The 20,436-nt window shown below is 37.9% G+C and overlaps 1 protein-coding gene across 7 annotated transcripts; it reads right to left on the bottom strand.

Annotated features, from left to right (window-relative positions):
- Window positions 1-391: 391 nt before the first annotated feature.
- Window positions 392-17,596, bottom strand: LOC121913592 (major histocompatibility complex class I-related gene protein-like). Of its 7 annotated transcripts, none has more exons than XM_042436278.1 (8): window positions 17,366-17,592; window positions 13,896-14,162; window positions 12,063-12,341; window positions 11,584-11,886; window positions 10,133-10,231; window positions 9,937-9,954; window positions 9,777-9,834; window positions 8,404-8,607 (listed from the first exon to the last, which is right to left on the bottom strand). In XM_042436278.1, the coding sequence occupies exons 1-7, from the start codon at window positions 17,481-17,483 to the stop codon at window positions 9,782-9,784; spliced, it is 1,137 nt and encodes a 378-aa protein (XP_042292212.1). In that variant the 5' UTR covers window positions 17,484-17,592; the 3' UTR covers window positions 8,404-8,607; window positions 9,777-9,781. The 7 variants fall into 7 exon arrangements, with proteins under 7 accessions (XP_042292211.1, XP_042292210.1, XP_042292216.1 ...); XM_042436279.1 differs by having other exon boundaries at window positions 10,139-10,231; XM_042436277.1 differs by lacking the exons at window positions 8,404-8,607; window positions 9,777-9,834; window positions 9,937-9,954 and adding exons at window positions 392-452; window positions 553-570 and having other exon boundaries at window positions 17,366-17,593.
- Between the last annotated feature and the right edge of the window lie 2,840 nt (window positions 17,597-20,436).

The following is a 20,436-nucleotide window of genomic DNA, read 5'->3' as shown; positions in this document are numbered from 1 at the left end:
GTGATTCATCTCCACCAAAGGTTTGAGGAAACAGCTGGACAGCAGCATCAGTTCTCTCCAGATGTTGTTACTCCTGCAGTGGAGGATTCACATCAACATTAATGCTTCTATCAGCTCTCAGATAATCTTCACAGATATCATTCTTCACTGCATCCACTGACGACCTGAAACTCATGAATCTGATCTATGAATTCACACTTTAGTTTGATGTATCCTGAGAAATTCTGTCAAATTAGCATAACTGTTTTTTTTTTTTTTTTTAAAGACAGACTTTCAGTATATTTATGAGAGTATTATATCAGTATACTGTAGCTAGTTTCAGGAGGAACAACAAAGGAGAAATTCTTCATACATTATCTGCACATTGTTGATGACATGATGAAATACTCACTGTGATCAGCTAAGAGCTGCATCTCTGACTGAAGAACTTTCAAAGGATAACATGTATGAAGCTATAAAAGAAAAACAAAGTGTCAGTAGTCAAAAAATAAAGTATTAACTGCATTTATTTGTACATAAAGAGAGAGAGAGATAAACTGACAGAATACTCACAGTTTGCAGGCCTGAATCCTGAAATACAGATGAGAGATTACAACATTTCAAAATATAAAATGTCAGAATCAATGGAAGCAAACAAAGCAAACACTAATACATGTTTTAAAGAAACACTGTATTAACTTGATTGATTCCTGCTTTTATTTTAAAAGATAAGAGAGTAACTCTCAGAGAGTAACATCAGCCAGGTTAGACTGTTATTTGTTGTTAAAATGGCTTCATGATGAATAAAAGTATGTTTGTCTCTCACCATTATTTTTCCTCCTCCAGATGAAGACTCCAGTGATGCAGACTGCCAGGAGCAGCAGCAGTCCTACAACACCTCCAATAACAGGACCAGCAGGGAACTCTGAGGGAGAAACTGGAACCAGAACAAAACATTCACAGTGTGTTGGGAGTACAGCAGCTCTGTTATACTGCCAAAAGCAGCTGATGTCTCTTTTTAAGTGAAATTCACTGAACATGTTGATCCGACAATCACTGTTTTTAATGCATATATTGTATTTTTTAGTGTTAGTGTTTTTTGTGGCATCATAATAATCCATACAATTACCATCTGCACTCAAAAGTCTAATTACTGTGGAAGAATTTTATTACATCATCTGACCTCTGTGTGTCCATCCTGCGTCTATGTTGAACCTATCCCCTGTCTTTGTTGTATTACACTTCTTGTGTCTTTATTATTGTAATGTTAACACTTTGTTTTTGTTTTTCTTTTACATTTTTCATCCTGTCATCTTTGAGATGATCACCCTGTTCTTTGTCACCTCATGATTATCAGCTGGGGCTGAGTATATCAGCCATGTGGGGACACTAGGCAGGGGCCCTCACAGGATGCCTCTGCTCTTGCTCTCTCCATGTGGTCAAACATTTCCTCAGATCAGCAACAGATCTATATTGTTCTTACTTTGTTTAATGAATCTTATTTTCACATACAACAAGTAGATGGTCTTGTGAGTAATTCCATGACAGTACAATAAATCAAATACAAGTGAAATTAAAAACGCAGTCTAGCATTTTGCATGTGTACTTGTAATTTCATTTCTTTGTCCACTTGAGACAACCCCACCTTCCCCTTTGTGTTTTTAATTATGATGTCTGGACCTCTTCAACTTTACACACTAGACCTGCAGGATGCCTCCGGTGCGAAACACACCATAGGGGATCGGCTCCGATACCCACAGCAGACCAGAAGGTGTGAAAACACATCTTTGGGTAGGGGGGGACGTTCCTCAGGTATAAATGTTTAGCTCTCCCCATGCTCGGGGTCTTTCTTCATTAACCGCTTGCATGTTGAATTACCTTTTCTTTGCAAAGAAAATAAAACCTTGTCGGCCGGCAGAAGTCTATATTTCGTTCTTCACCAGCAGCAAAGAATTTCCACAACACATGTTGTATTTTTTTTCTGAAATTATTTTTTTTATGTTTAATTTGGTTAGATTTGTGTGCTTTACATGCAAAGCATGGATAAAGGTGTTTGTGTTATTTTAGTGAGGTTTATTTGGGTGAGCCCTCACCAAATAAAGTAACAAAAATATTAAAGAGCAGCCTTTTCCTGAGCAGTTGGGCAGGTGAGTGTACAAAACTAACTCATTCTTCGCACTGAGTTTGCAGTGCACTGCTAGATTGTCAACGGCACACCCTCAACTGCACCTTTCCTCCCAGCGCATGGAAATTTACCCAGATACCAGGCTGGTGCAGGTGAGGAAATTACCTCAAGTAAATGTCAGCTTGCCGGCGCAAACCTGCACTCCTAACTATGTGCTGGCACCTTTGCCACAACCACTGAATTGCATTTTATTGCATCCACTTAGATACTTTCAGTAGGTCATGTGCATAAGGTAACAGGTAAGAAATTACATTTGTTTCAGTGAGCAGAACGGTAGTTTTGTTTATTAACCCTGGACTAACCCTCAGCTCCAGAATGCTCAGGACTGATAACCTTGTTTCAAACTCATTCAAATTGTAAAATCAGAACCCAGAGTTAACATCTTTAGAATATTCACAGCAATCACATGTGTATATTTAATTGGGCAACAAATGTTTTGAGGCAAAAACATTGCAAATTCAGTATTCCAGTCTTACCCCAGTTGGTTCTTATCACTGCTTCATCCAGTTTGGTGACAATGTCGTCCTTCACACCAGAGAGAAGAAACACACATTCGTACCTCCTCCAGTCTTCAGGTTTGACTGATGAAAGGTTCAGGTCAACACTCATCTGGAAGGATCCATCATGGTTGGGGAGGATCTCTCCGTGTTCCACGTCCTCATAAAGCTCCTCTCCATCTTTCCTCCAGAACAGAACGGCTCTGTGAGGGTAGAAACCTGTGGCGTGGCAGCTGACTGGAGAGGAGGGAGTCTTCTGAAGGAGAGACACTGAGGGAAGGTCTGGAGAGAGAGAGAGAGAGAGAGAGAGAGAGAGAGAGAGAGAGAGAGAGAGAGAGAGAGAGAGAGAGAGAGAGAAAGACAGACAGAGAATGGTGGAGAGAAACTCAGAAACCGAACATCACAAACAGAAACGTTACAGTTCATTATATGCAAAAATTCTCTACATGTTGGTTGTTTTGATTATATTGTTACTGCATGTTATCAACAAAAGAGCATATAAATATCATTGTGTCCATGAAACTACATCAGATCATGTGATTCTACCTGTTCTCATCAGAGAGTTCTTCCCATAGTCCAAATACTCCTTCAGCCACTGAGGGCAAATGTTGATGAGGAAGTTCTTCACGTTGTCTGATCCAGCTTTGTCACTATCCCACTCATATTTGATGGTGACAGCTTGTGGTTTTGAAGTGATCCATGTCAGTGTTTTCAGGTCAAATACTAAGAAGTCTTCTCCATCATAACCATACTGATCAAAACCAATAACCTCTTTAGTCTCATTATCCCATTCACAGCCAACCATGTCCTGCAAAAATGTGGATACCTGAGAGAGAGACAGAGACACAGACTGCAGTAAACCAGAGTGAGATCTCAACATAGTCAGTTATCATCAGTTGATATTACATCTTCACCACAGAGACACACTGATCCACAGAAACCAAAACAGAAGATCTACACCTTCAGCTGTTATTGGCTGGGTGGAAACCACTCACAGCCAATCATCATCTGGACAGTGTGGACGACTCAGAGAGAGACAGAGAGGCAGAGACTGCTGGGAAACAGAGTCCATTTCCTCTCTATACCACAGTAACACACTGCCTCCACTGAGACCAACACACAGTTTATCTGCACTGTTGAAGGTGGTGTGACTTCATGTGAGCTGCACACACACACAGACTGAGGTGGAGCACAGTAGTACCTAGTTAAACAGTTAACAATGTGTAAATAAAACACTGTTCTGGTCACTTTGATTGTGTGTGTGTAGGTACACATATGTCCTGATACTTGATACTTTTAGACAAACATCAAGCAGTGTTGTTTCCTCAATCCAAGACCTTCTAGCACACATGCTTCAATAGATGTTGTGGACTTGTGCTTGTATATGGTATATGGTGCACATGCAAAAAGTTACTTTGAATGTCTGTATATGTATTTATAGATAGCTTTGTGTGTAGATACTCCTCTAGATGTTGGGAAGATAGTTCATATTATGTTATGTTGCATATGTTCAATATATATAATATTAATAGTATATCATATTTCTTGCCCTTCAGTTGGGGTGGTGGGGATGGTTTTGCAGATGGGGTGAGTAATTACCTGTATTGTCATTATGATGTATAGAGTTGCTTAACATGTATTCACCTAGTGTATTCAAATTAACTGTTGTTCATCTAGATGCACAAATAAATAAAGAAACAATTAAAAACACAGAAAAAACATTAAAGAAGTAAAAAATTAAAAATAAATATACCTCCAGTTTGGTTAAAGTGCTGCTTCAATTCAGCAATGTTGGCTTTTAGAATCAGATAGTTAGACACACAGGAATCAGTGTGCCACTCTGAGTGCAGAGGATAATCTTTGACTAATTTTTCCACCCAGTCCTGTTTGGGTTCTGCTCTCTTGCTGTTGCTGTCACAGTATCCCACCTGAACTTCATCAATCATTGAAACAGCCACAAACTCTGGGAAGGTTTGGAGTCCAGAGGATGCAGTCAGCAAATATGTCAGGGAGTGTCTCACTGTAGGACAAACAAAGTTTTAACAATTAAAAAAAAATCATATATAATCAGTCTCAATCTTGAGTCTATGATCACAACAGACTTTAAATTCCTCTTAAATCCAAATAATAATGAAGATTATTGTATATATTTTTGAAACCTTTATTTATACATAAATAAATACATATTTAGAGTAGGTTGGCTAAGCAAATGCTCTTTAACCGCAATTTCTATTTGAAATACATACAAACACAACCGAAAAACAAACAGAATCAGGCTTAGGTAGAGCAGGTATGGGCAGGATTTTGTGAATGGTTCTGAAGTATTTTGATTTTTGGTGGTATTGCAGATTACTTCAAGTGACTGGCAATTTAATTGTTAAAGCATGCAGTTTATTTATTTACAGTTATAGGATGGTAAATGCAGTTTTTTGACAGTAGACTGTGTGTTTGAAGTTATAATAATAATAATAATAATAATAATAATAATAATAATTAAGATTAATATTGGCTTTGGTCGCGCGGAGAGCGGTGGGATGTCCACATCACAGCAGTAAATGTCTCAGCTACATTTTTGTCAGTACACTGCCCATACTACACAAGTGTGTTGCTGGGGTAAAAACATCTATAAATAATAAGCGAATGACTTATTTACTATTAATAAAGTCATTACTAATGGCTTATGAAAAAAGGGCACAGATAAAGTTTTATCTTAACTGCGTAAAACTGCCCAGTGTGAAAGTGAAATTGAATTATATTTGCCTTCTACACACACTACAGTCAAACAAATTGAAATAAAAGTTCATCTTACCTGAATGTGTAACAGAAAAGAAGATGAGCAGAAAAACAAGCTCCATCGTCTTCATTGTATGATTTTGGGGGAGTCTTGCTCAGTGACAGACCAGTCGCCATTTCAATTTTGTTGTGTGTGTGCGTCACTGGCAGTATCAAGTATTACTTTTAGTGCTATCACGCGTCACTAATCAAACAACTGAGGAACATTTACTTTAACAAGTTCAACTCTGTAATATCAGATTTCAAAGAGCTTAATGACCTCTCAAAAATACAGGGCATATCTTTCTGCCCAGTATGTATCAACATGTCATAACCTGAGGGACATGCACACATTCACACACACACACACACATATATATTGACTCAAAAAGGGGATAGATTAGACTACTAGAACACTCAAATCCTGACAAGAAGGAAAGTCTTCCCTTTATCCACCATGTCTTGCAAGAAAGCCAAGATCACAGCCACAGAACAGTGAAAGGGAACTTCCTGTAAGTCAGGAGGGGAATCAAAGCTATTGGGAAGAATGCATACATAAGAACACCAGAACACTTATGAACCATTGCATCCACCCCCAGGGGCACATCCTGGTCATGAAGGGAGAAGAACAGAGGAGTTCTCCCATGTTGCAAAAGGGTCCACAGACTGTCTGTAACACTCCCAAACCAGGCTCACTATTCCTGGATGAAGTCTCCATTCACCACAAATAAAGAGGGTTTCCCCTGGACAGATCTGCTCCACAGCTCAGTATTCCAACACATGGTTGGCCCTCAGCGACAGAAAATGTTTGCCGCTCCAGACAATCAGTCTGTGTGCTTTGTGTGTGTAAGTGACAGGACCTCAGGTCCCCCAGTCTGTTGATATATATTGTAGTGTTGTCTGTCCGGACTAACACATGATGTCCCCTCAGAAAAGGAGGGAAATGTTTGAGTGCCAGATGAACAGCTAACAATTTCTGTGATTTAGATGAACATTTGACAGCTTGCTAGAACTTACTTTGACAGTTACTAGATGCTAAAATATGGTATATTCTCACAGATTAAACAACTAAACAGTATGGAATATATACTATTATAACAAATTATTTCCACCTTGAACAACTACAACAGTAAAACACTACTTATAAATTAATGCAGCAGTAACAATCCAATAACATACTGTAACATTTAGTAAAAGTGGGGATATTTATCTGCATTATTAGTTACTTTATTGTGAACATTTAAATAACATTTTCAATGGAGGACTTCTACTTGTAATGGAGTATTCTACGTACATAGACCACCATGTATATTCTACATACAAGTATGATACATTGGTATATAGAATAACTACCTATCAGTATATTATTTGAAATAAGTGATAATATTATTTGAAATTAGCCAATGCATCAGTGATAATAATGAAATAGTGAGACTGTCCTCACCGGAGAATTGACAGGATTGGTCATTTGCTTAAATGCCTAAAAAGTCCATGAAAACCAATGTTCACCTGACAAGGACCTCTAGTGGCAATAAGAGTTATGACACGTGTCTGTCAGCAGAGAAGGCAGAAGCAGCCTGATGTTGTGCTGCTGCAAGCAGTATGATTTTGACATGGGAGACTGCAATTAACATCCTGTTTCAAACAGGTGTACACGTCTGAGATTTCTTCTGCACAGTTTTAGAGAGATCTGAATGCTTGTGCAGCATCAGGAGAACTAAATTCCAAATAAGCCAGAAAAATTTAGAGCATTTAGTGCAAGGTAGGTACATGGACTCATGATCTAATCATCCTGGCTGTGGTTTGAAATAGGAAATAACTTACTTCATTTTCATTATCTTCTCGATTAATCAATTAGTTGTTTGGTCTATAAAATGTCAGAAAACTGTGAAAAATGTCGATAACTGTTTCCCACAGCCCAAGATGTCCTCAAATGTCTGTTTTGTCCCAACCAAAAATGACTCAGAACGATTAATTGATTATTGAAATAGTTGGCGATTCTCTGCATGTATGAGTAAAGTTTGTTGTGACCTGAGCACACGACCCCAGCATATTCTTTGTGTCCGCATTCAGTGTCATCCTGAGCGGCTGGACAGGCCCACAGGTTCCCCTCCTTGCCCGTACAGTTCAGCTCGTCCAGGTGGATGGGTCCTCTGCCCGGGGGTAAGGGGCCGCCCTGTCCTTTCACACTGAGGGCATAACCGCAGCCACATCAGCATTCCTCAAGTACCACTGGTCGTCACACACTGTGCCCCATCTCCTATTTCTCCATAACTCAAACAGTCCAACACAGCGGTGTGTTCCCCTTGGCAGAAGCGCAGCCTTGTGGCCTAAGGACGATATCATCATGTATGTCCATTTACTGCATTTTAGTATTTATAGAGGGCAGAAAGAGCCTGGAAATACAATATTGCAGTTTATTTTATCATATTTAAAGTAACTGGACCATTTTAAAAAAGACATTCATTGAAAACAAATGAGTCTAATATTAGCTATAAGTGCACTAATATTTAATGCAGGGATGAATGAAAATACATTAATTGTTGTTCCCCACCTGCATTTGAATACCATTTCTGAATGGGCTGATAACATGGAGGGACTGATCTATTAACCAGACAAAAGTTGTTAATGTTTTATTCAAAGTGGTGTTATTATCTCAGGTCTTATCCCTATCAGGGGTGTGCCCGAATCCAAATACATTATTCGGCAAAGCACAAATAGTGGGTTTTTTACAAACATTTATTTCATACAAATATTATAAAATTATTTGTTTTTGGGAAGAAGATGCATTTGGTTTTAGCGCAGTAGTCAGCAAAGTCGTCTATGATCTGGGAGACTCGGGTTCGAGACTCGGTGTGGGGACCTCCTTCGTAAGATAGTTTAGTCATAAACACTTATTTTAACACTTTAATATCCTAAAATTAAAAGCGTAATAAAAACAAAAACTGTATTTTTACACCTATTTCCACTTTCACTCAAATACAAATAATTTTGCTGCCTCAAAAAATACAGATACAAATATAAATACTGAGCTCTCTGCACATCCACAGGAGTTTGCAGGACAGAGAACTGATAGAGAGAGAGAACTGGCAGCTTCTCCAGCTTTATACATGAGGCACATCGGGCCGAGGTGTGTCCCATCCTGCTAATCAGCCTGCCCTCAGGTACCCACCCCTGCAAACAGAGCACAGCAGCAGCAAGCAAAGCAGAGGAGTCGTCACATTTCTAACAAAAAAGTTGAAATATTCATAATTTGGTAACATTTTGTAAACAGAGGACTGAGACATACAGAGACATATTCAAGCTTAAGAAAAGGTGAAACTATTGGACCAATCTTTTCATTCCTCCAGGTACTCTGTACAAGTTCTGTCTTTATGTTTTGATCTTGGGTGCAAGTGATTTATATAATTAGGGATGGAGTAATTCTACTTTTAATCTCATAATGCAGTTTCTGATACCTAAACTCAGGGTACTGGCTGGTCCACTTTTAACTCGCTACAGTGACTGGCTGACTCCTCAGGTATCTCATGCCAGGACTGAACTTGGAAAGACTGCTTTTAGTATTAGAGCAGCCGACTCATGGAATCTCCTACAATGTCACCTAAAACTGAACACTCTCATACCTCTTGGACACTTTAGGAATGTACTTCATAATTGTCCACTACCTGCCTGTGACTGTTTTCACTGATTTTGTATGTTTGTATTTTCCATGGTGTAATCTCAGCATCACTGTAAATGAGGGTCACCCTCAATGATTTCTCCAAGAATCTTAAATAAAGGTTTAATTTGATAAATGCTTCTGTCAGCTCTCAGATAATCTTCATAGATATCCTTCTTCACTGCATCCAGATGACCTGAAACTCATAAATCTAAGAATTCACACTTGACTATTGACTTCAATATTCAATGAAATGAGTTTTGATAATGTACATTTATGATGCAAAATAGAATAAAATATCGATGCCACAGCATCTTTATTTGAGTTCACCATTATCCTCTAAATTTTAACTGGAAAGCTGAAAAGACAGAGAAACAAATAGAAGGGGACCTAGACTTATTGGTGTTCATATTATACAGCATTTGCAATATGTATGAAATTTAAAATATATAAATAAATATGTAAAAAAATGAAAACTATATTACAATAAATCCTCAGTGTCAGCTGTTTCCTGTAACTATACTGGATCACTTGAATGAGACATTCTGCCAAAACATTTTTTAACCAAAAACAGACTTGCAGTACATTTATGAGAGTATTATCAATATGTTAGTATACTGTAGCTAGTCTCCGGAGGAGCAAAAAAGGTATCTGCACAGTGTAGATGACATGATGAAATACTCACTGTGATCAATTAAGAGCTGCTTCTTTGACTGAAGTTTCAAAGGATTGCGAATCTGAAGCTATAAAACAAAAATGTCAGTAGTTCAATTTAAATCTATTGTATTATTTTGTATTGTCTATATTTACAAAGAGAGAGAGAAAAAAACTGACAGAATACTTACAGTTAGCTCGTCTAAATCCTGAAAAATAGATAAAAGATTCCATTATTAACATTTACAATCTCATTTACATTAGATTTCATAATTTACTAAAACAAACATAAATCTTGTACACTGTTGGAAGAAATCCCTCATAAGTTCAACTGATTTCCGCTTTTAGTTTAAAAGATAACACATACAATGTATTTCTATCCCTCACCATTATCTTTTCTTCTCCAGATGAAGACTCCAGTGATGCAGACTGCCAGGAGCAGCAGCAGTCCTACAACACCTCCAATAACAGGACCAGCAGGGAACTCTGATTGGAACCAAAACAAAACATTCACACTTTGTCTCTACTACTGGATGGATCTGATGTTCAATTAATCCACTTAAATCATCACGTATATGGAGGAGAACATGTAAATGACATAACAAGTGAGAAACAAAATATTCATGATATAAATCAATAATAATAATAATAATAATAGTAATATAAAATTAATCTGGAACTGTTGTCATACCAACTGTTGTTAAGCCCTTAAACCCAAACCTGTAAAAGTGAAGGATTTATCAACAGCTAGCTGGATCATGACCAAGAAGTTTTAGAGTGAACCCCAAACATAAATTTTCAAATACAAATGTCTTGCTTCCTTAGATTTATAATAAAAGAATGTTGATATAATTATGATTTTAGATGAGAACATGCAGGTTATTGACAAATCATTATGATCAACTGGTGTAATTATCACAAACACATTTTTATAATGAAGAGTTACCTATACTTATACATGATAAAATATACAACAAAATACAATTTATTACATTAAAAAAGAACCAATTCAAATATAGGTAGAGTGGAGTTGACTGATTCTGTCTGATTGGTTGAGATACTCTGAGCGTAAAGACATAAACTCAACTAAAAGATTCTGACTGTTAAAAGAGCAATGGAGTCAGAACATGTGGCATTTAATTTGACATTTCAATGGGAATTTTACATTTTAACACTAAAGCTAATTAAATGCCTTTGTTATTAAAGGTAACGTGATCCATGATGAACAAATTAATTCTTCTTAAACTGCATTTAAAGAATCAAATTAGCTGGATGAGAATTAACAGGATTATTTTAGCCTGATAAAAGCATGTTAGCCTGAATAAGTTAAACCACATCTTAAGAAGATAGCCCTGAACAATAACTTTGGTTTTCTTTAATGTTTATATCTTTACACTAATATTTACTTTCTCACAGTTAACAATAAGCTACAGGTGGGTTAACATCTTCAGAATTCTTGCAGCAAATTACATTTTACATTTGTCTGGACAACAAATGGACAGCAGTAAAAGATAGTCTAAGCTCCAGTGGGTACAAACAATGATATGATGTAAAACCGTGAAGATCAGATAAAAGTGCTAAGATCATACATAAAACGAGCTAAGATAGTAGATAAAGAAACTATGCTTCAGGATAAGAGCAGCCATGTAAACGAACAAACCACCAACAAACTGGAACCGGAAGTAATGCAAGAAAAGCTAAACTAACAACAAAATCACACTTTTGCAGAGACTTCAACTTTGATGAAATTTGCATGATTGACCAGTTGTCAACTGTTTTGACAGTGCTGACCATCGAGAGAACAGATGAATGGAGGAAGCTATTATAACCATTCTTACCTTGGTTGGTCCTGATCACGGCTTTGTCCAGTTTGGAAACAATATCGTCGTTCACACCAGAGAGATGAAACACACATTCGTACCTCCTCCAGTCTTCAGGTGTGACTGATGAAAGGTTCAGGTCAACACTCATCTGGAAGGATCCATCATGGTTGGGGAGGATCTCTCCGTGTTCCACGTCCTCATGAAGCTCCTCTCCATCTTTCCTCCAGAACATCATGGCTCTATGAGGGTAGAAACCTGTGGCGTGGCAGCTGACTGGAGAGGAGGGAGTCTTCTGGAGGAGAGACACTGAGGGAAACTCTGGAGCAAGAAAGAGAGAGCAAGACAGACAAAGAATGATGGAGAGAAAGACAGAAGCCAAACATCACAGATAGAAACATTACAGTATTGCAGTATAGTTTTACTGCACATTATTGACAGAAGATAATATAAATATCATTGTGTCCATGAAACTACATCAGATCGTGTGATTCTACCTGTTCTCATCAGAGAGTTCTTCCCATAGTCCAAGTACTCCTTCAGCCACTGAGGACAAATATTGGTGAGGAGGTACTTCATTTTGTCTGAGCCATCTTTGTCACTATCCCACTTGTGTTTGGTGATGACAGCTTGTGGTTTTGGAGCGATCCATGTCAGTGTCTCCAGGTCAAATACTATGAAGTCTTCTCCATCATAACCAATCTGATCCACACCAATAACCTCATTAGTCTCATCATCCCATTCACAACGAACCACGTCCTGTAAAATGTGGACACCTGAGAGAGAGGCAGAGACACAGACTGCAGTAAACCAGAGTGAGATCTCAGCACAGTCAGCTATCATCAGTTGATATCACATCTTCACCACAGAGACACACTGATCCACACACACCAAAACAGAAGATCTACACCTTCTGCTGTTATTGGCTGGGTGGAAACCACTCACAGCCAATCATCATCTGGACAGTGTGGATGACTCAGAGAGAGACAGAGAGGCAGAGACTGCTGGGAAACAGAGTCCATTTCCTGTCTTTACCATAGAGACACACTGCCTCTACTGAGACCAACACACAGTTTATCTGCACTGTTGAAGGTGGTGTGACTTCATGTGAGCTGCACACACACACAGACTGAGGTGGAGCACAGTAGTACCTAGTTTAACAGTTGACAATGTGTAAATAAAACACTGTTCTGGTCACTTTAATTGTGTGTGTGTGTGTGTAGGTACACATATGTCCTGATACTTGATACTTTTAGATAAACATCAAGCAGTGTTGTTTCCTCAATCCAAGACCTTCTCGCACACATGCTTCAATAGATGTGTTTGCTCATCCATCCACAGAACATTGTTCCAATCACCTTCTGGCTTATCCATGTGGTCTTGAGTAAAGTGTAAATGGCAGCAATGTTCTTTTTGGAGAGAAGGGACATTTTTCCTTGCAACTCTGCCATGCACACCATTGATGTTCAATTCATTAACTGTAGCCACTGCATGAGAGGCCTTTAGTGTCATTGATGTACCCTGGGATCCCTTGTTGCCTCCCGGAGTGTTACACGCTTGCTCTTGGTGTGATTTTTGTTGTTCAACTACTCCTGGAGAGGGTAACGATGGTGTTGGACGTTTTCAATTTGCCCACGATCTGCCTGACAGTCGACTGATGGAGTCCAAACTCTGTAGAAATGGTTTTATAACCCTTTCCAGCCTGGTGAGCATCAACAAGTCTTCTTCTAAGGTCTTCAGAAATCTCCATTGTTTGAGCCATGACACACTTCCACAAACCTTTGTTGTGAAGCTCAGACTTTCATGGTGAAAACCCGGATTTCTCTTCTTTAAATAAGGCAGGGCCTCCCAGACTCACACTTTATTGTCATCCCATTGATTGAAACACCCAACTCTTATTTCCCCTTCAAATAAATTGATAATCCTAGATGTTCACACACTTTTGCCACACACAAATATGTAACATTGGATCATTTTCCTCAATAAATAAACAAACAAGTGTAAGGTTTTTGTCTTATTTGTTTAACTGTTGTCTCTTTATCTAGTTTTAGGACTTGAATGGCAATCTGATCATGTTTTAGGTCATATTTATGCAGAAATAGAACAAATTCTCAAGGGTTCACAAACAGCAGTGTATATTACATTTCTTGCCCTTCAGTTGTAGTAGGTGAGATAGTTTTGGAGATGGGGTGAGTAATTATATGTATTGTCATTATGATGTATAAAGTTGCTTAACGTGTATTCACCTAGTGTGTTCAAGTGAACTGTAAAATCACTGAAGTATAGTGAGTATAGTGAGTATTGAAGTAAAAAAATAAAAATAAATATACCTCCAGTTTGGTTAAAGCGCTGCTTCAAATCGATAAGGTCAGCTTTTCGATCCAGATGAGTAGACACACAGGAATGAGTGTGCCACTCTATGTGATGAGGATGATCTTTGACTATTTTTTTCATCCAGTCCTGTTTGGGTTCTGCTCTCTTGCTGTTGCTGTCACAGTATCCCACCTGAACTTCATCAACCATTGAAACAGCCACAAACTCTGGGAAGGTTTGGAGTCCAGAGGATGCAGTCAGCAAATATGTCAGGGAGTGTCTCACTGTAGGACAAACAAAGTTTTAATTTACATTTAAAAAAAATCAATTCATATATAATTAGTCTCAATCTTGATTCTATGATCACAACAGACCTTAAATTTCTGTTCAATCCAAAGAATAATGAAGTGAATGTGCAGTTTTCTCATTCAGCCCCAGTCGTCTGTGTAAGGAACACCAGCCAGGATGACAGAGCCCCATTATCTTACATTACATTACATTACGTTTCCTAGTGTGTTCATTCAGTGGCATTCTGCAGGTGCTAATTTTATGTATTCTAATATGCATATTGGTGTTTTTTATTAGGCTGATTTTGCCTATTATTATATTGTTGAATTTACTGTCCCATTTTAGTGAAATTAAAATGGCAACTCAGTCAGATTGATGGATGAGTAATTTATACATTGTTTAAAGATTCCCTCCAGACAATGTTTTAAGACAAAAAAATAATACTGTGCTTAGAATAATATTTTTGTATCTGATGGTGTTCACGTTTCCACATGACACTTGTAAGTTGCATAGTGGACCACGACTGGCTCCAAAACACACAGCAAAACACATTTTTGAGCGAAGTGGGACATAAAATGATCTATTGCCTGTTTTAATTAGTTTCATATATGTTAAGAGAGGTAGATGCAGTTTTTTGACAGTGGACTGTATGTTTGAAGTTATAATAATAATAATAATAATAATAATAATCATAATAATAATAATTAAAGCTGCAAGCAGCTTTGAACGGGCCTTCGCGCCCTTGCGCACGTCAGCCCGCGGCGCAACTGAAGGGCTTCCTTGACGGGCATGTAGATGTCTTCAGACCCGGGCTGTTTTCAGATAGTGCAAGAAGGAGATAAACATCACTTCCTTTATCCACTATTTTGCCCGCTGCTGGGGCAGCTTTACTGAAATTTCGCAGGGGTGCTATTCAGCCAGTTTGCATCACTGATGGAATATTGTCATGTACACGCATTCAGGCCGGGAGTCTTATCAACTATGTAAAGTTTGGTGCAGATTGGAGCATTTACAATAAAGTTATAGCAACTTCCTCTGTCATGGCGAAACATCAAATCTCAATTGTGTGAGGATGAGAATTTTCTGCAGGGTGAGACATGGCTGCCTTGCTCACACCTGTGTCATAAAAATCATGCAAGTTTTGTGCCCATTCACTTGAATTTCAATTAGTAAATTGAAAACCCTTGATGAGTTTGTGTGTAAAACAAATTAATTTCCTAATTTTCATCAAGTCTATTTTTAGTAATATAAACACTTTTAACATGGGATGCACGACATTAAATTTTTGCCGATATCCGATATGCTGATATTTCCAACTCATTGTGGCCAATTGCAGATGCCGATATATGCACACATTTTTACCAGCTGGCTGAGGAGGCTATTGTGCATGCAAGCATAGATTATACTATGATCAAGAAAGACAATATATGAAGGAAGAACTTAGGAAGACTGGAGTTCAGTAGCTCAGCATTAAAGTTCTTCCCTCATATTGGCTATAGTCTTTCTTGATCATTAGTGCAATATATGATTGCATGTATAATAGTCTCCTCAGCCAAGTGGGAAAAACTATGTGCATATATCATCGGCAACTGGCAAAAATTACAGTCAAAAAGTGATCATGTTAAATAATTGTGATCCAATATTGAACAAGATAATTGTGATTATGATTTTTGCCATAATTGAGCACCCCTAAAAACACAAATTGTGATTTACATATACACACACACACACACACAGAGTTTAAATATGTATGTGATAAATTGTGAATATGTATGTAATGAATTGTTTTCTTTAAGAAACTGTTACTTGAACATTTTTCAGTGTGCTCCTAAAGTTATATGTATGCTCCTAAATTCTTTCATTTAGGAGCACATGTACTCCTTGAAAAGAAGTAAGGATTGAACACCGCTGTCAGATGTGTAGAAGCACTAAGTAAGTGGAGTGTGGCGCAGTCCAAGGGCTTCTGTCACAGGCAGTAGATGTTTACTTTACCCATCCCCCCCTCCCATTCTCTCTCTCCCTCTCAGCTGGAAGAAAGGACTTCAGAGTGATCTTCTTCTGAAATATCCTAATAAATCCCATGACTTGGGCCAAATCCTACATAAAAATCACATTTTTTGTAGGAATTTTCGTTGCGAATCCATTGATACAGGTTTGAAAGTGGTTGGACTTATAGTTTAGACGTAAGACGACCCAGTTTGGCACAAAGTCCATTCCCAGAGATTGCCTCCTCATTGGTTTACATTGTAAGGTGTAATGTCGCACTCCAACTTTCAGGGCTTACTAAATCTAAACCGTTCGAGTCATTACAAAGTTTTTAATAACTTTTGCTCAACACAGTGTGATAAGTCATGTATTAAAGATTGAAGCCGATACCATTAACGCCCTAGGAGGAGATAGCGTTTATTCAAGGTCCAAAATTGGCAAAAAAAATCGTACTTTGAAATTGAGATTGCGGACCTCCTGTTGGATTTAGGTCAGGGGTGTCAGCGTATGGTTTGTAGGTCTTGATGAGATGAATAATTGAGTTTTGGTTCGATCTCTCTACGACATTCCTACGGGCCGTTTTAGATACATAGGTGGCGCTCTCGAGCACATTTTGGCACTTCGGCGGTTAAGTTTTACATTTTATCAAATTTTTCACCAGACCTGATGTGCGTGCCAAATTTGGTGAGTTTTTGAGCTTGTTTAGGGGGTCAAATTTAGAGTTAAAGTGGCGTCACAAGAAAGAAAGAAACACACGAAAAACAATAGAGTCTTCGCCCTTTGGGCTCAGGCCCTAATAATAATTTATATAGGCCTAGCTCTTGTTGCTAGAGCTTAATATTATTTATTTTTATTTTTATTTTTTATTTATTGGTTGAAGCATGATCACACCACTCCATATCTCAACGGTTAACTACGTCTCTGCCACATTTTGCCAGCACACCGTCCATCCCGCTAATAACGGAACTACGTACTACACAAGTGTGCTGCTGGGGCAAAAACATCTATAAAGCATCATGTAATGATTTATTTACTATTAATAACGCCACTCCTAATGGCTTATGACAAAAGGGCACAAATAAAGTTTTAATTTAACTGCGTAAAACTGCCTAACGTGAAAGTTAAACTAAATTGTGTAGGTCTTCTTCTTCTTCCTCTTCTTCTTCTACACTCACACTACAGTCAAACAAATTGAAATAAAAGTTAACCTTACCTGATTGTGTGACAGGAAAGAAGGTGAGCAGAAAAACAAGCTCCATCATCCTTATAGTATGATTCTGGGAAATCCTATCCACAGACAAACCAGTCGCTCTTTCAGTTTTGTTGGGCATCACTGATATCACTTTAGCGCCGTCAAATAGCTAAGTAAGTAAGAAGGAGATAGGGAAAATATTGCCCTATCTGATATATGTATCAACGTGTCACAACCTGAGGGACAGTGAATGACCTAGACACACACAGCACATGCATGCATTCACACACACACACACACACACACACACAAACGAGAGAAAAAGAGAGAGAAAATACTGTATGTATACACACACACACACATGGTGACTGGGTTGGTCAGGCTCAGTGAACTGGTTACTGATAGCAGAGACCTTGTCAGTTTTTGCATCTTATCTTTCTCTTGCAGCCGGATCATTTTTAATGCGCTCCCTGTTGCGTGCCGCTTTTTCTTTGCTTGATAGTGGCATCTAAAATCATTGAAAGGGATATTTTAAAAATATAATAAGATATATATATATATATATATATATATATATATATATATATATATATATGAAATACATTTATAACAAATTATTTTGACCTTAAACAACTGCAAAAGTAAAAAAAAAAATCCAATAATATACTGTAACATTTAGTAAAAGTAGGGGATATTTTTCTGCATTATTAGTTTATTGTGAACATTTAAGTAAAATTTCCAATGGAGGACTTCTACTTGCAATGGAGTATTCTACATACAGAGACCACCATGCATATTCTACATACAAGACATAAGATCAGCTTATAAAGAATGATACATTGGTATACAGAATTACTACCTATCAGTATATTTGAATTTAGCCAATGCATCAGTAATAGTAATGAAATAATGAGACTGTCCTCACCAGAGAATAGACAGGATTGGTCACTTGTTCAAATGCCAAAAAAAGCCCAATGTTTACCTGACAAAAAAATGTAATAAGATATATATATACATATATACATATATACATATATCAGTCTTAATGTTGTGTTAATGTTCATATTATTGTTATTTTGTATTGTCCAAATTTTTGGACAAATTGTATTTCGATGCTTTGGCAACAATGTTCTCAAAACTTCCATGTCAATTAAGCCCATTGAATTGAATAGAAACGTTGTTTGCATTCTTGCATACGGAAGAACACAAGAACACTGATGAACCAGTGCATCCACCCCCAGGGGCACATCCTGGTCATGAAGGGAGAAGAACAGAAGAGTACTCCCATGTTGCAAAAGGGTCCACAGACAACTGTCTGTAACGTTCCCAAGCCAGGCTCACTATTCCTGGATGAAGCCTCCATTCACCACAAATAAAGAGGGTTTCCCCTGGACAGATCTGCTCCACAGCTCAGTATTCCAACACATGGTTGGCCCTCAGTGACAGAAAATGTTTGCCGCTCCAGACAATCAGTCTGTGTGCTTTGTGTGTATAACTGAAGGGACTGTTGATATATACTGTGGTGTTGTCTGTCTGGACTAACACATGATGTCCCCTCAGAAAAGGGGGGAAATGTTTGAGTGACAGATGAACAGCTAATGCTTTCACTGTAATTTAGATGAACATTGGACAGCTTACAAGAGCTTACCTTGACAGTTACTAGATACTAGAATATTAGAATATGGTATATTCTCATGGATGAAACAACCAGTATGAAATACATTTATAACAAATTATTTTGACCTTAAACAACTGCAAAAGTAAAAAAAAAAAAAAAAATCCAATAATATACTGTAACATTTAGTAAAAGTTGGGGATATTTTTCTGCATTATTAGTTTATTGTGAACATTTAAGTAAAATTTCCAATGGAGGACTTCTACTTGCAATGGAGTATTCTACATACAGAGACCACCATGCATATTCTACATACAAGACATAAGATCAGCTTATAAAGAATGATACATTGGTATACAGAATTACTACCTATCAATATATTTGAAGTTAGCCAACGCATCAGTAATAGTAATGAAATAATGAGACTGTCCTCACCAGAGAATAGACAGGATTGGTCACTTGTTCACATGCCAAAAAAAAGTCCAATGTTTACCTGACAAGGACCTCTAGTGGCAGTAAGAGTTATGACACTTCTGTCAGCAGAGAAGGCAGAAGCAGCCTGATGTTGTGCTGCTGCAAAGCATGTGACTTTGACATGGGAGACTGCAGTTTGCATCCTGTTTCCAACAGATGTACATCCAATCATGCTCTGTGACAAGTATAAAAATGCCAAGCAGGCCTAGTTGATTCTGATTTTGTATCAAGATGGCAAGAGGAAAAGATCTAAGCCGGTTTGAAAGAGGGTTCATTGTTGGGGCATGGATGGCAGGAGCTTCAGTCACAAAGACTACTCGTACTGTTTCAATACAAACAGTGACTAAAATGACATCTGCCTTTAGATCTATGGGAAAGACATCACTGAACACCTAGGGGAGATTTTGGACTGGCATGTTAGACAGCACACTACACCACCATCATCAAAACACCAAATAAGGGAATATCTTTTGGAAGAATGGTGTTCATCCCTCCATTAGAATTACAAAGACTTGTAGAATCAATGCCAAGGCGCATTAAAGCTGTTCTGGTTGCACGTGGTGGCCAAACACTTACTAAGACACTTAATGTTGGTTTTTCCTTCAATTTATCACCTGTCTGTATATGCACACTAGGGATGTGCAGAGGGCCCAGTATTTGTATCTGTATGTGTTGAGGCAGCACAATTATTTGTATTTGTATTTGAATAAAAGTGGAAAGAGGCTTAAAAATCCTGTTTTTGCTTTTATTGCACTTTTAATTTTGGAAAATTAAAGTGTTACAATAAGTGTTCATGAATAAACTACCTTATGAATGAGGTTCCCACACCAGGTCTCGAACTGGAGTCTCCCAGATCACAGACTACCTATTTATACACTCATAACACAGAGACAGCACAGTGTGTAACATGCAGGGAAAAACTTCAAAGGCGATTATTACTTTGCACTTTTCATTTATTGCTTATTTTTTACAACTTAACTTTGTGGAAAGGAGAAGGGAAACA

Source organism: Thunnus maccoyii, chromosome 15 (assembly GCF_910596095.1).
Source record: "Thunnus maccoyii chromosome 15, fThuMac1.1, whole genome shotgun sequence".
Classification (NCBI taxonomy): Eukaryota; Metazoa; Chordata; class Actinopteri; order Scombriformes; family Scombridae; genus Thunnus; species Thunnus maccoyii.
The sequence above is the reverse complement of the archived record's forward strand: the minus strand, read 5'-3'. Positions and strand labels throughout refer to the sequence as shown.